Source organism: Triplophysa dalaica, chromosome 16 (genome assembly GCF_015846415.1).
Source record: "Triplophysa dalaica isolate WHDGS20190420 chromosome 16, ASM1584641v1, whole genome shotgun sequence".
Lineage (NCBI taxonomy): Eukaryota > Metazoa > Chordata > Actinopteri > Cypriniformes > Nemacheilidae > Triplophysa > Triplophysa dalaica.
In genome coordinates this window covers 3,152,468-3,169,024 of record NC_079557.1, presented here as the reverse complement: position 1 = coordinate 3,169,024, position 16,557 = coordinate 3,152,468, and the positions used below count along the sequence as shown (strand labels likewise).

Here is a 16,557-nt window from a genome sequence, read left to right as displayed (position 1 = left end):
TTGTCAGAAATATTATTGCGGCTCGGTGCAAACACGATTAGGTTTCTGCTTATGCACCTGGGTACACTGCTTCATAAGGATTTATGACACTAACGCAGAAATCATTTCTTTTGCATTGATCTGCTAAAGGTCCTTCACTGTGTTTGAATTTATGTGAGAAGAATGGCGGCGTATCTCTTGTAAACCAACACAGCTCATGCTAGACTTTCCTTAACTTCTGGTATACACATGATATTACCTGAGAATTAACTAATATAATTAAATGATTATGTATTGTCGAAGCAATGTAGCTAAAGTCTGAACTCTTTTGTATTGTATTTGTCTCTTGCAGGAAGTGACATCACTGGAACAACGAGATGCTTTCAACCTGCTTGGCTGACTGTTAATTGGTCTGCTGAAGATCCAATACAGGTTTCACAGTGAAATGGACGCAGTGAGATCTAAAATAATTACAGCCTTTGATATTTATGTATACAATTCTTTATAACATTTTGTTTAATGTTTTTTATTAATTAATTTGTGAATCGACTAACAAGTAAACATACTTGTACCTGTAGATTGGACACAGGAATATAGATTTAGGTTTAAATGCTTCTTAAAAAAAGATGAATTCCCATCAAATAAGTTGACAAATTATTTTGACTGTTATATGCTGTTATAACAGAATGGTGAAACATTTTTACTTTGTGTTTTAATTAAGTTATGGTTGTGTGGATGCAGACCAGGAGAACATTTGAAGCAGCAGATTTGTTGACGCACTGTACAGTGTGTGTTAACAGCAGTTTGCCGGTATGGAGGTCAATGATCAGTTATGGCCTATGATGGTCCATGCCAGCACATAATGGATGTTAATACATCTCAAACTGTGGGATTATGGGTAAGCATGTGCAGTGTTTGAGTTGGAGGGGATTTTTAGGGTTTGGTTCAAACTGTACACCACTAACACCCATCCTCCACTACATCACTGCCAAACTGACAGCCCGTGCTGTCTAGAAAGCTATATCCTGACGTCTGTGTGTGTGTGTGAATAGCTCCAGATGGCAAGGTCAACCAGTTACTCTCTAACGTTCTCTTTTTTCTTTGATTGTTTTTGTTTGCGGTTTCACTGGAACCAGAGTTCATGTTTCTCTTTCATCTGACCTAAGTCCTTTATCAGTTCTCTCTGTGAGCATATTGATTCTTGTAGTGGCATCAGTCAATCAGCCTCAAGATTTATTTCCAGTGGATCCAGTGTGATTAGTGCGATCTTAGACACAGAATACCATAGCAACCATCTAGAGCATCCTATCAACCAGATAGCAGTGCCCTGGCAACCACTTAGGGCTTCATATCAACCATATTGCAATGCCCTAGCAACCAACCAGAGCATCGTATCAACCACACTGCAATGCCCTAGCAACCAACCAGAGCATCGTATCAACCACACTGCAATGCCCTAGCAACCACCCAGGGCTCCATATCAACTGCATAGCAATGCCCTAGCAACCGCCCAGGGCTCCATATCAACCGCATAGCAATGCCCTAGCAACCGCCCAGGGCTCCATATCAACCGCATAGCAATGCCCTAGCAACCACCCAGGGCTTCATATCAACCGCATAGCAATGCCCTTGCAACTTCCCACAGTTCCTTAACATTGTGGCAGCAAAAATCTTGTTTTGATCACTGCTGTGGTTATTTAAATGAATTATATTTATTTATAAATGTGGGTAAACGCTGCAATAATATTTCCACCCCATCAGTTATGATGTGCATCTGTGTGTGTGTTAGTGATAATGGCAGTGTTAATAACTTTAAAAACGCCTCAACACTTTCTCTTTCATCAGGTCTGTGGGCTAATTAAATATATAAAGCAGCGTGTCAGATCTGCTTCTTGTGTCTTCTGACGGTAACTCGTGCTGACTGCCTAATTATTGGACAGCCATAATTGTGTCCCTCCGTCTGGCACAGACACTCTCATGAGCCTCAATATTTGTATTTCTGCTCCCCAAAGTGGCTTTCGTTTTTCCTGTCAATTTCTTCCACTTGACAGGTAGAGTTTGACATCTTTATGTAATGTGTTTTGTAACAGGATGCTGCAATAACGTGTAAATGTCAGAATGTGCTTCTCTTCCTCTCTCTACATCTTTAGTTGCTGTCTTCTCCCTTCACACACACACACACACACACACACACACACACACATGCGCCGGCTTTGCATGTCTGAGCCTCACATCCCGTCAGGAATGGAAACACAGAAGCAGACACAAACCCGTGAAGGTACAGTGGATCAATTCAGAGATTTGCCATGTCTTTCTCTTCGTGCAGCACCGTCAGCAGTCTGGGTGACACGCAATCGTGTGCGGAGGCATTTGTGTCATCTCGAACACGCACGTACTTGCACACATGAAACAAAGAAAACAAAGGGTGATCAGATGCTATTGTATTCGTCTAATTAATGTGTGAAGATCGCAGCACTGTCGTTGAGATAAACGGTCAGACCCTTTGTTTGATCTGTTCGCTCTATTACGGCTAAACAATATGACATTTAAATATGACATTTCTGTCACCAGACGTCACGCCAGTCATTTCCAGCAGACCGAGGATGTATTTAAACCCCTCAAATGCCTCATTTCATAAAAGCGTTAATGAAATAATCTGCCCTTAATACCTTTCAGATAGGTATTCAGATATTCATTCATATTACTATTTCTTATTCTTACGATTAGTGTTTTTATTATATAAAACATATTATATGGAGATTGTTTGTTTACTAAAATTCTTCAAAATATCTTCTTTTGTGTTCCTCCGAAGAAAGTAAATCATACATGAGAACGAGTAAATGATGCCAGATTTTTCATTTTTGGGTGAACGGTCTCTTTAACTTCACTCCTGTTCTGTAAATTCATGACGTTTCTTTCGTTTTATAACTCTATCCCTCTATGATGCTGAGTCAGCTTTTTTCCTCACTTGGCCGTCCCTATAGATTTTACCCACAGTGCCTTGCGCTATCACGCCAAGTCCTGTCCTCCAGACTAATCATCTCTCCATTCGCCTCAGACATCTTTACATGCACCCTATAATCTCACAGGCCTCTTCTGTCCGTGTGCGTTTCTGTTTAAACAGTCCTGCTGGAGCTCAGCCAGTATGTTTTGTGTCGTAGAAAAACAGCCTATTGAGAACAGTAGACCAGGGTTCAGGGGAGGCCTCTGGGAAACCGGCTGCGTCTCTTTTATTCTCATCTCTGGACAGAAGACTCGCAAATGACCAATCGGATTCCATCCATACTGTCCCATGGCTCTTCTGTCTCCGCTTGCTAAGCGCCCCTGAGGCTAGTCCCCCTCCCTCGCCTGTATCACATTTTATTATCATTCTCTTGCCATCCATCATTCATTTCTTTCTGTCCCTATCTCCATCCATCATACATCCATCGGTGAACTACCACATCCCTCAATATCTAAATTTTTTGGAAGGAACGTTTAATTATTAATTTTTAACTGTTATTCTTGTTCTTTTATTTATAATTTTAGCTCTTTTCCAGACATTTTATATTGTCAAAAAATGCAATATAGCATCATAACCGCAGTTTGTCTCGTTTGTTGTATTTCAGGTCTTTTGGAATTAAATCTCATTCTCTTTATTATGCCTCACAAAACCAACAAGCTTAAAGTTTTGATTTTGGACTTTTTGTTTATATTTCAAATCTAACCTGTCACTCCACATCTTCTAAACTGCCCGTCCATTCATTCATTCGGACATTAATCTCCATCTGTTTATACTTCATTTAACATCTTTCCTCTATTCTCCCCCCTCCCCCAGATATTCTTCGTAAAAAACACCTTATCTCCTCTCTATACCCCCACCTTACCGCAACATTCCCAACACAGATACTCCATCAAGATTCCTCCTGCTGTCGAGCCGTGATGTCCCATCCGCCCCCCAACCTGCCTCCTCCAAACCCCATGGGATAAAGGGATGGATGAGGGTGGAGGTCTAATGAATAAGTGATTAAGACTGACAGTGTCTGGAGGTCTAGATTCTGTATTTTATGATTTCTGGCCACAAATCTTTCTCATATGTCAGACTACACTAGCAGTGCCCGTGATCCCCACCTCAGGTCCCCGAAGCACCATTAGCGCAGGTGAATGGTGTATTGTTCTTTTTTCTCGCTTTAATACTGGTTTCCTGTTCACTTTCTCCTTGGTGAACATCAGGTTGACAGTGTGGGCGATACACTAGCTCATCTTTATTCTCTGGTACAAAGTGCAGCCACACGCACACAGCTGTTCTCTTGAATAGCCTTTCTCTATCGGTTGGAATATGGTTTAAGGTTTCATTATATGCAAATGTCAATTTTTAGAGGTGAAAAGACAAGATTATATGCAAATGTTTTTGTCTAGGAGTGGGGCACCGGCTAGATGTCACAATGGCTATAACTGTAAAGTCTTGCTTATGTCATTGATTGTGCATGGGTAAAGGTGCTTTTTGCATTTTAAACTGCTCGACTGACAGATTGGTGTTTATTAGATTAGTTAAAACAGATAATCTTTGACTTTTGTGTGTAATATGTAGTGAACAGATTGTGGGTGGTCTGTGGGCGTGTGAGATAACTGTAAGGTTTTGAGTCAAAGATAAAAACCACAAATATTTTGTTCAGTCTCAAATTAGTTATTTTCTTCTAAAACAATGATTATATTTTCATATTTTTGTAATTGTTTTTGGGTAAACAATGCTTGACTGGCTTACTTCTCAGGACAAGGGTATTTTTATTTAAGTCAGGTTATGGCAAGTAGTTTTTGCTAATTACAATTTTGATTTCTGTTTACCCGATTAGTTTTGTTTGTGTGTACTTGCATTTTGTCTATTTTTATATTGTTCTAATCGTCAAATCAAAATATCAGATCCAAATTTTTCAAAACATGATTATTGATAAAAACAAATCAGTTTTTGCAAATTAACTCTTGAAGTTATACAATAAAACCTATATAAAACATTATTGCCGGGTTTCACAGACAAGGCTTAGGACAAGCCCCAGACTAAAATGAATATAAGATCTGTCTTAACTGACAATAGTTTTTTTTCTTTGGCATTTTTATAAAAGTGCCTTTCATATCCTAATTCCACTAAAGTCTAGTCTTAGTTTAAACTAAGCCTTGTCTGTTAAACCAAGCATATATTGTTTTTTATAATGTTTTTTTACTATAAGGGGTTATTTTAGTGACTGGTTCCCATTTTGTGAACTTACCACACATAACCGGATGGTGTTAACGCCAAAAATACTTTAAATTGAAACTGAAAGTGTTTATAAATTGACTTTAAAAAAATAAACCCGTGTGCCGTTAAAAGTATGACACCTTGCCCTGGTCTCCCCAAACAGCCCTCGGTTTAGAATGATTGGCTTGAATGGTTACATGCAGTGTTCTTTTAAAGCCCCATATGAATTGTGCTTTATTATATATTGATGTGGAAAGACTGTGAGCAACAGTGTCGCCACAGACTCCCTGTTTTAACGCGCCGATGTGAGCCGCTGCGTATCCATAGCGTCGCGGGGGCACGAGACAGCCGCCGCAGCTCGCACACTCACGCACACAAACCGAGCGCTCACGCGCAGCCGGTCTGTCGGTGCGCGCTGTCCACGCGGTGGCGAGAAGAAACGGAAGGTGTCAGACTCGGTTTTGATAAGGTATTGCACCGCTCCCCCATAACAAGAAAAGCAATAGATCCGACTGGATGACATGGGAGAGACGTCCCGTGCGCTTTAAAACCGCTTCATTTGCAGGACGCATCTGAGGCGCGTTTTTATTGTGGTAAGTCATTTTTTTGTCTTTTGCTCATATATTCATCAGGGATGCTTATAAGTAGGTTAATGCAGGCATCGCTTCATCAAATCTTTAGGTTTCACTTATTATGCTACAGTATTTCAGTGCCCGAGTTGATGCGCGTATGCCAGATAGTATATGTATAGTATAAGTTGTATGTATTTGCTGTACCGGCAGTTTTTTTCTCCGTAGTGTCTATACTGTAGGAATATGCAGCGTGTTCTCAGGTTATATATGAGGTCTGCTTCTCTTTTGGAGGTAGGGAGAGAAAGAGAGAGGAAGTCCTTCTGTTTTATATGGAGAACGAGGCACTCTTGAAAAGCTTCTGTGGTCTATTTTGGAAGGAAGAAAGCACCAGCCGAAGCCTTTGAGAGAGCGCAGTGTCTCCCAGCCATCCTGTTGTCATGGTTACTGCATCGGGAGGCTGGGGATAATATGGCTGCTTTACAGCCTGTGTGTGTGTTGTACTCCACGATGCCTTAACACAAGGAACCACTGTATGTGTGAAACACACGGAGCCTGTGTTAAAGGGGGAACGTCGAGATGTGATTTCAAAGCAGGTGCAAAGAAATGGCCATTCTGATAGAATACAAGCTTTATGCACAGAGCGCAACATAATGCATCGTTTACGCACGATTTTATGAAATATATGCGAGACGCAGTGATGAGGTGAAATGTCGCAATGCATTGTAATCTCAATGTTTCCTGATCTATTGTGGGTACAACTTAGTTAGCATCTTTCGGCTATTAATTCGTTGGAAATAGAGGCGTCAGACATCTAGACATGCCTGCGGCAGACGAGACAAGACGCCCAAAATAATCACTTGTTCTCTACCTGGTAAATGGGGCGTGCGTGTTTTGCAAGAGTCTTAAACCTTAAAGCCGCTGTGATTGTGCGTTTAACTTGATTTATATACACGGGATGATTTAAGTGAAGACACTGAAAGTAGTACGGTGACAGGATACAATAGGACGTTTGACCTTGACATCATCGAAATTGACAGAACGGGGTGATGTAAATCACAGTTACGCACGCTTCGGTTGTTCATACTCGTTTAGTTGGTGGTGGTCCCCTGAACAAGATCACTGACGTGTCAAGAGAGATTAAAAATGCAGTTATATTTTAGGCCACATTTATAGCTTGCACCATCATCTGAAGTCTCTATTTTCATGTCCCGTTACGCACGGCAAATCAACATTACGCAGACAGCTATATTGGTAAGGTAGAGGACATCAATCTACTTAGCGCTCTGCAGCTCCCTAGAGAGTTAAATACCGCGTTCTGATCGTTTGTAATGGTCAGTCTTTGTGTGTGTGCTTTTGTGTATGTGTGACTGCGCGCGCGCTCTTGTGCATGTGCCGCTCTGTCATGTCGTGTCTGAAAAGGGTTAGTGGGTCACGAAGACGTCCAGTCTCTAGTCTGTATGAACTATGAGGAGATGTTTGGCATGTAGAGATTTCTTTTTGTGTTAATAGTCCTAGACGGGTAGATCAAATGCCGTTAGTTGCTTTTTCCATTAAGCTTCATTATAATTGTATGAATGCTTCTTTTTGTTGTGGATCATTGCAGCACTGATTAGACCTTTTTAGTCATGCGTTCACAACATTATTCAATGATTCATATAGGAAGACATTTCAAAAGATCAATTATTATAAAATAAGGCTTAGTGTCTCCATGCATGACTTGTGGACCTTTTTCTCTTTCATGTCATGACATAATTCATTTGATTAAAGGCATTTTTTCGGCCACAAATGGGAACCAGATTATGGATTAGTTTGCGACAGCAGATTAACTGTAAATGGTTCGGTCAGGTTGAAATATCTCTCTAATGTTACAATTAGACAGCTGATCTTTTTATGGTGAGCTCAATGGCCTTTTTGCTGCTTGTGCGTCTTGTTGAACCCCCTGCTGCGTGCTGCGTCGGATCCTTGGTAAATGGTTCCTTGTTTCAATTCAGTCAAGACAAATGTAAAATTAGGTAAGGTACTGACAGATAAACCAACATAGAGAACACAAAAGAGTGAAAATCACAGCACAGCCAAAAGGTGGAGGCAGATCCCTGCGTGTGTCTGTGTACTGAAGGTTTTGCTGACAGTGATTGAGTAGTGGATTATTTTGTTGATTTGAACATTGTCTCTTTCATGAGTTTAACAGTAAAACTGTGTGCGTGTGATTTTTAAAGGCCAACAGGAGACTTGTATGGAGTGTATAGAGTGAAGTGAGTGAAGGGTACTGGCAGGTCCTGCGAAAGTAATTAAACAGAATTGATCGTTGTGAAGAGCCCCACTGTTCTGCTGACTCTACTGAAGCTCTCCGAGTCGCTCAACTACACTCATTTTATTATTAATCAGGCACTTACCAACACACTTAAACGTTTTGGGTTGCTTCAACCCATCATTGTGTCATATTTGGACAGCTATAGGTAAGGTTAATTTAACCCAAAAATTGGGTTTGTCCATGATTGACCCAACTAGGATACAATCCTGCATTTTTAAAGTGAAATAAATAAAAACGTGGACATAAAAGGTTGCATTTGAAAACAAGATACAAAATAAAGGCACGGCTGTATGAATCATACATTTCCGGGATAAGCTATACAGCATTGTTTAAAGATAGTTCACAGCTGAATGCCTCGATAGACCAATAAGAATCAAGCATTTCAGATAGTCATGTAATAAAGCTACATGAACACGCACAGACATAGGCAGACTTCATTTCTCAGTCACTCTTACACCCACTGCTCGCTGGCATGTGGTACTACAGGAATTATGGGTATCTGGCAGTTACAGGGCACAGAGGATGTCTGGGATTGTCTGAGTGACAGCAGGGTACTTTACTGCAGCTGTGCCCATGTGTGTGCGTGCGTGATGGATTCATGAGTCTGAGTCTTATTTGACTTCCATGTGGAAAGATCATCCACAGCTGGGATGGACTTTGAGTACCAAGCACCAGGGCAGAATGTCAAACATTAACCATGCGTGTTTGGTAACCCATCCTGAATGTGGAGCCGAGGTCAAAGGTAATGCTCTGAGAGCGGCTTTGCTAAATGTCATCTCATAAGGTTTTCTGTGGTGTCAGAAAGTGTGCGTTTTTAAAATTTCCATATCAGGAGCGTTTGGAGAGCAAAAACCTTTTGAAAAGATAAAGAGTGTAAAGGTTAGAATAATGTAAAAAAGGCAGAACTGGACACCACAAAAGGAATTTCGTAGTATGTTTTTTTTTGTGTGTGTTTACTTGTTTTATGGTACAAATTTCAATACATTTTAGAATGAAGAGATATTTACTTGTGAAGCATTATACCAATAAATATAGGTCTTGTTTAAAAAAATAAAAAAGGCTTTTTATGATTTAATCAAGAAAACATATCGGTCAGTGAGGTTAGAAAAACCTTTCAAGTTTATTTTCCTAATTCATTGGCAACTATCTGTTTCTTGTTTTAATACTGTTTTTTTGGCACTGTTGACATAATTTAATCTTGTGATGTGTATCTACTAGAATTACAGTTGATGAAATGCATTGTATGTTTTCTCTTATAGTTAAGCATGAACAATTTTTGATATGCGGCTCAATATTATGCCGTTTTGAGTTATAGACCTTTATTGTAATGGAATCTTGGGTTTATTGTGATTTGATTAAATAAGAGTAAAGCATTCAATTGCTCAGCAGAGTCTGTGCCACAAAACAAATTCAGAGCTTTGCTTCGCATCTTACAGAAGAATGCCTGACTGTTACTTTGCCAAGGAGAAGGATCTTCTTTAAACGTTGTGAGCTGTTTACATTCCAGTCTGTGTTTGTCTTTCCGCCTCTCTTTCTTCTTTTCCCTTTCTTTCTTGCTCTTTCTGTCTATTCTGGATTCATCTGGTAGATTTTTGTTACGTCATAATGTGCCACTTAACAGAAGTCACTATGAATCAAAGGAGAATTTAAAATGAGAGTTATTCTAATTCTTAAAGTCAACATGAAATCAGAGCAGACCCTATTTCTGTCCTAAGACACATTCATGGTCTTACTGTGCACAGTTTGTCATGATTTCTAAAGAAAATGTTTGGAAGCTTTCATCGAAATGTCTTAACTTGCTCCATCTCAAGGCTGAGCTATTTGATAACGTTGAGTACCTGAAAGGAAATAGTCCATCCCTTCCAATGCAAACTAGCATCTGCCTCCATTCGGGTCGCCATATTAATGATCCAATTAATTACAGAGAAATAAAGAGTAGCACCACCAAACCGTTCTTTTAATCTTATATCTTCTTTTACTCAGAAATGTCACATTAAAGAAATAAAATGGATTAGGAATGCCGTTTCATGTTGACTTGAATTTGCCACTCAGTGTCGGAAAGTTTCCCCGGAGCAGATGTTAATAATCAGAACAGAATTTAGATTGACCCCTTCAGCAGATGACACTGTGATGTGTGTTGTTTTAAAAGTGCATGCACACTGCCAGCATGTATAACATCAGTCGTGCATGAGGTTTGCTGAGTCAAAGGTAATGCGGTCTCACTGGGATGCACCTCTGCAGGCCTTATAAAACACTGAGATGACAGCCGGTAATGGAGTCTGAATCGCTGTTTAAACTTTCAGGATTCTGCCACCTGACTGCTTCAGTCTTTAGGATGCTTAATGTCCCTTATAATGTTAAGTGAGCTGTGCCATTAAACACCGGCCAGACAGATTTGCTCCTATGATGGAGTACACTATTTGCTTCCAACACAAAATGTATAATATACAAAGATCTATTGGAGATGTGGGCAGTTGTTCATTATTGAAATGTTTTCTCGCATCCCAGCTCAATAGACCGAGAAAAGGAAACCATTCATAGATCGATTTCTTCAAAAGGTGTAACTAGAAATTTGTTCTAATTAGAATTTTTAAAGCACAACTGTATCTGCATCTCAATGCTCTATTTTGTCTTCTTTAATAGGTGTGAAATTTCAGTCCTTCCTTTGTTCCTGACCCTGCGACCCCACACTGTCAGGACACCCTGATTGAGGAGGCCACCATGAGTCAGGAGGGGCCGGATGACCCCCTCCGCACAGAGAGCCCACCTTCAGAAACAGCCCCAGAACCTGAGCTCGCCCAAGTCCAGGAGGGAGAGTCTGAGCTGGGGGAAGATGAGACAGACTGCCCTAAGGGTGAAAACATGGAGGGTGGAACACAGGTGGACAGTGAGGAGGGTGAAGAGGCAGATGTTAAGCTGGGATCAGAGACTTGTGAAAAGAATATAAATAATACAAAATCCAGTCAAATGGAGGAAGATGAGGGCAGGTGCCCTGAATCTCAGACTGAAAATGGCAACAGGAGCATCTGTGAAGGTGAAGACACACAAACCCTGTTGCCCCAGAGCTCAGCAGAAGGCTCAACCAAACCCATGTGTTTCTTGAGGTCAGTAATAATATGATACCTACCAAATGACAGACTCTTAAATAGAAAATCATGGTTAATGATGCAAGCCAATGTAGGATACACAAAATAGTAAGAGCTTGTTGTGAAAGTCCCTTTTATATCACATTGTAATTCACAAGCATTGTTGGACTGACTCACGCAGCTAGAAAGTAGGTGGAAAGGTCTGCCAAATAATCAACAAAAGACACGACTGCCATTTTTCATTGTAAAATTAGAGTGATTTACTCAGTTGCTGGGCTTATCATGTCCTGCATGTGTTTCAAATATTGAAAGATTAATGTTACTAGGTTTGCAGACCGTCAGTGTCAGGTCTCATAAATGATGTGACACGCATGTTACAATGGCGGTGGGGAGGTATTTTAAGAGCGCATGTAGCAGGGGATCTGTCCTGAATGATGCTCTTCTCTGTTGGGACTCCACCACTGCAGTCGCGATGAAAAACTGTGACAGCAGCTCGACTAAAGATAGGAACAGGCATCGCGCATGCCAGCTAGCCAAAAGCATTTGAGCATAGAACCGGGACTCTAACCAGGTGTATCAGGGCTTCTTGTGTTGTGTATCTATTTCAAGAGGTTGATGAATGCATTCACTGATGTCCGTATTACTGCAGGCTAGAGAACGGGACTGAGGAAGACAGCGAAGGCCAGGAGGACGAGGAAGGGATCGTCGTAGAACCCTCAGGACAAGGGAATCTAGACACCTTCAGCTCCACATTTGAGCTCTCTGTGGAAGAAGCGGACGTCGAGGTAGAGGACGAGGAAGGAGGGAATCAGAGGGAGAGACACAATCGGGACAGTTTCAGCTCGACGTTTGAGTGCATTGTTGAGCAGGTCGACAAGACAACGGCCCTTGAGGAGGAGGAGGAAGACGAGGGAGAGGAAGAGTACGACGGGACAAAAGAAGGCAAGGACGGCTTTAGCTCAACATTCGAGCGAATTGTCGAGTCAGAGCTCCTGCGAGGTGGGACTTGCTACAGCAGTCTGGATTCTCTGGATGTGTTGTCACTCACAGACGAGACGGACAGCTGCGTTAGCTTCGAGGCACCGCTCACCCCTCTCATCCAGCAGAGGGCTCTACTAGGCCCTGAACCTCCAGAACTAGAGCTGGAGACTGTGCAGGAAGGGTCCGAGAACCAGGAGTGGGAGGCAGAGGTGGGGACGGATGCGACAAGGGAGAGAGGCAGGGATGGAGCCAGCTCTGCAAGTCCGCTACGAACCACCATACCAGGAAGCAGGTCGGAAAATGTCTTGAGCCAGCCGGCACAAAGGAACATCCCTAATGGATTCCACATTGAGCTGCCTGGAAATGGAGAGAGCGGGGAAACTATTCCAAACTCTGTAAGGTAAGAATGCAAAGTCTCATCTTGGTCACTCATATGCTAGCTCCATGTCCTGCTTAGTTTTCCCAGAGTTTCCCCAGCAGATGGCATGAGGTCCTAGTTACTAACTTTGTGTGATTTTGCAGAATCCTGTTCCGAACTAGTGAGTCACTAGTACCCCTTTTTTTTCCAACCCAGACAAAAGCACATCTGGAATTAAGGAGTAAAGATCTAAGTCCGCATCTCAATGACTGTTTGCAAATAGTTGCACTGATGGGGCATATGGCAGGTCGTACCATCTGACAGAGAAACTGCATTGAAATTAGCCCATTTAGGAGAGCAGCAAGACATTATTTGATGAGGCTGTTTTTTATCCTGTACTTGAAGGGAGAATCAAACTGTGGCCCAGCCGACTGGAAACTTCTTGATATTGCAAAGATTTGACTTTGAGGCAATATCCAAGAGGAAAGATTTCCACCTCTGGGAGCCAATGAAGGATAGGTCTAATATAGCTGCCGTCCGTTTAGATCTCTCACTCTCTTACTGCATCCATCTGGACTGCAAGCAGCAGCAGATGTTGTCGTTTTTCTTCCCCAGTTTTAAATGACCCGCAGCTTCCTGACCCCCAGTGCGGCTGAATGAGGCATTGTTTTTAGGCGGTGACATCATCGACTTTGGCTTTCATTGAACAACGAGAGCCTTGCTCTAGATTTCAGTCACTCTGTGCTTATTCAAGCGCCGCTTGTCTGGGCAACACATTACCCTTAGCGTTCCTCTATATCATTTCTAGCGACCATCATGCTTTTCATTGACTAAAACGGACATTAGAACATTTGCAGTTGACCTTTTTGTCGAATGCATAAAACGCTATTCATTAAAGTACCCCCCATTCTCAGCTTTAGCGGCTAACATCCTTAGCCTGTAGTCTTCCTGAGGCTGGTAACACTATGCTTGCCACTTATGCTGTTCATTAGCAGTTGTTTGATCTATTGGAGTGGCATGGGGGCTATACATGTTTGGCTGGTAAACTTGCAGAGCGGAATGAGGGTTGTCTGTGTGTCTACTGAAGGGAAAGAGCGGCATATGGTGTTAATTACCATATTCACAACCAGCATTATCCTAGCGAGTTGTTGAGAGGTTGTCCATTAAGGTGACTGATGTTGCCACTGTGGGAAAAAGAAAATGTGCAGTTGAATGTCTGTAAGTCTGTCATAGGAGATTTAAACGGGAATCTTTAAAGGAAAGTTTCAAATTGTATACATTTATTCACCCTCATGTCATTCCAGTCCCATTTGTATTTTATGGAAAGCTACAACAGTTCATGGTGACCATGTTTGGAAAGCATAAAGCTGCAATCCACTTTTTATGTTAAATCTGGCCCAACAGCTCAAACTAAAAAATGCTGGGGTTTTTTCAACCCAGGGTTGGATCAAATCAGAACCCAGTCGTTTAACTCAGAAAATGGTTTATATTTGACCCAAAATGAGTCAAACATCCCAGCCTACCATAGGAAGGTTAAGTTACAAACCAAAGGTTGTGTTCTTCCCTTTTTGACCCTTTTCTAACGTTGGGTTGAAAATAACCTAGCCTAGCATTATTTAGAGTTAAGTATAATACAAATAATTGGGTACAAAACTGACACCTTACCCGATTCCCAACATTTATCTTATAATAATGATTTATATTTTGAGCTGTCGTACATCATTTTGTGAGAAATGTCAGTTTGTTGTCATTTGACTTAACATCAAGATAAATATGTGAAGACACCTGGAATTGTATCTTTACAAAAAAGATGTCAACATATTGACCAAAGTTAAAGATCGCAGCTTAGAAAGTGACAAATCGTTTTAATGTTTGGTGATGCAGTAGCATACAGATAGACGGTTAATTATGAAATTCTTAATCCTTAGTTTTTAGTGTGTGGATACATCGTTGCTCAAATGATATAGACCTGAAGCCACAAAACTTGGGCTTTCATTGGGATCTTAAGCTAAACTTTGCTTAACTTTATTCATATTAAATTAGTTTTTACTGTGGAATTCAATTCCTCGGTTGTTTAATGCCTTCCTTGCATTGCATAAGTATGCGTCTGAAAGCTTTTATCTTGAATAGCAATGATTTTCAATAAACAGTTTCTGTATTTTCAGAATGTTCATGGTTCATTAGCCCTTGTTGAGATAAATGTGAAGCTGTGATTGATCCGTCAATCCAGACTGCTTTACACAACCAATCAATATGCAACATGAAATGTGATGGATGTCTATGCGTTTGATGGTGTCATGCAAGATTCAACCCCCCCTCAGAATCACATCCCACTTTAATCGACTTATTAGATAAATGAACATGTTCAGGGTGTTCTGTTTGTTGCTTTGTCGTCTTTATCATGAAATTGCGTTAGTGTTACTAATATTATTTATGATATCAAATGATATGGCCCCGTTAAAAAATATCAAATCGGCCTCAGTTTAGCTAGCATGTCAGGTGAAAGTCAGTTAAAGATGCTAAGTTTCTTACTAGTCAAATAAAACTGTTTAAAACCTATTTTTAGCCAAAACCGATGATGATTATGTTTCAAATGATTATTTTAGGCATTTTGCCAAGGCATTGCAAGATAAAACAGATTTCAGCTTTAGAAAATCTCCAGAACCCTTTTTCTCACAGGCTGATTTAATATTGCATGATACTAGCAGTTGCTTATTTGTATTTTTCACCCATTTGGCTTTTGGCTGCATACCCACAGCAACCCACATCCCCACCCCTGGACCCCATCTCATCCACCCCGCCTTCTCTGAAACGGCACCTATTCACACAAAGAAACAACCTCATTTATTCTCTTTATCAGACACTCTGAATCTCTTTCTTTATCTATCTCTGTCACACACACCCATGCTCACAAACACACACTCATATACACCCCCAACACACACACACACACAACTTCCTGTCTGCATCCGCTTCATCCTGGTGAGTAGGAGCAGTGGTTGTGTGTTGTCTAACTGATTATTATCCCTACAGGATGCAGAGAGAAGCGTCACACACGCAGACACAATCTCTCTCTCTCTCTCTCTCTCTGACACCTACACACACTGGTTGAGGTGCATATTGCACATACACACACAAACTTTAACAGAACAAAGGAAAGCCAGTCTTTGTTTTTTCTTGATCAACACAGAGAGGCATTTTGCTTGTGTGAAATAAACACTGTTAACTATGTTACATTTGCAGGTTTTGATGCTTACATCTCATAATAACTATCTGGACTCTATTACTGCAAGTCGGTTTACAATTATTTGGGGGGAATTTGTCCAATTAAAAGTATTTTTCTCCCTTTGCCAACTCATTTTTTTTTTTGATCTTTCTGATCTTATAGCAGTGCATTGTGAGTTCTATCAGTTTAAAATGCATGCAATGTTGCCTTAACCTTTGATTTAAGATGTCCTTAAAGGCTTTATTTTTTTAAAGCACCCTTCGCTTTGAGAGTGCATCCACAATGCCTTTAAATGCTGGCTACGTATGCAGCTCACTACCTTTTGGGACAAAGCCCACACTTTACACATTTTGGTTTTTTTATAGATACACAGCAAAATAGGCAAAATATGTCAAGTAAGCTTTTTAGGTAAATGCTGGCTAAATGAAAAATCCTCTTTATGGTGTGGATCCCCTCAGCTTGCCTGAGCCGAGTGTGAGACTCTGCTGAGCCATTAGAAGAGCAAGACAAGCACCTCTGTGGAGACATCTTTCTCGTCTCCGTGGAGACATCGGCTGTCGTAAAGGATGTCAGGGAGACGCAGAAAATGTATAGAACTGAGATAGTGAGTGTGCGTCTGTCCACACATATGTGTGTCAGAATAAATCATGACGGGTCTTTGTGTGCTGTTAAATCCTCACAGGACCGTGTCACAGAGAAATCTGTCTTCACTGAGTTGGTCTATAGTTGGCTCTGTCTGACACTTTGGATCTGCTTGTTTCTCGACAGCTTAAAGTGACTGAAGGTGAAAAATAAGCTCTGGAAAACCATGACGGTTTACCTTGCAAATGAA

At 41.0% G+C, this 16,557-nt stretch overlaps 1 protein-coding gene across 6 annotated transcripts in view; it reads left to right on the top strand.

Moving 5' to 3' along the window:
* Positions 1–16,557, top strand: part of psd2 (pleckstrin and Sec7 domain containing 2) — a 45,265-nt gene that overhangs the window by 13,911 nt on the left and 14,797 nt on the right. The window contains exons 2-6 of one of the 6 annotated variants that reach the window (XM_056769127.1): positions 332–877; positions 1,825–2,030; positions 2,130–2,257; positions 10,718–11,178; positions 11,810–12,541. In XM_056769127.1, coding sequence (XP_056625105.1) covers positions 10,796–11,178; positions 11,810–12,541 — 1,115 coding nt within the window. In that variant the 5' untranslated portion in view covers positions 332–877; positions 1,825–2,030; positions 2,130–2,257; positions 10,718–10,795. Of the gene's footprint in view, positions 1–331; positions 878–1,824; positions 2,258–5,264; positions 5,785–6,546; positions 10,633–10,717; positions 11,179–11,809; positions 12,542–16,557 lie in introns of those variants that run through there. The other 5 variants (XM_056769133.1, XM_056769128.1, XM_056769129.1 and 2 more) reach the window with 5 other exon arrangements.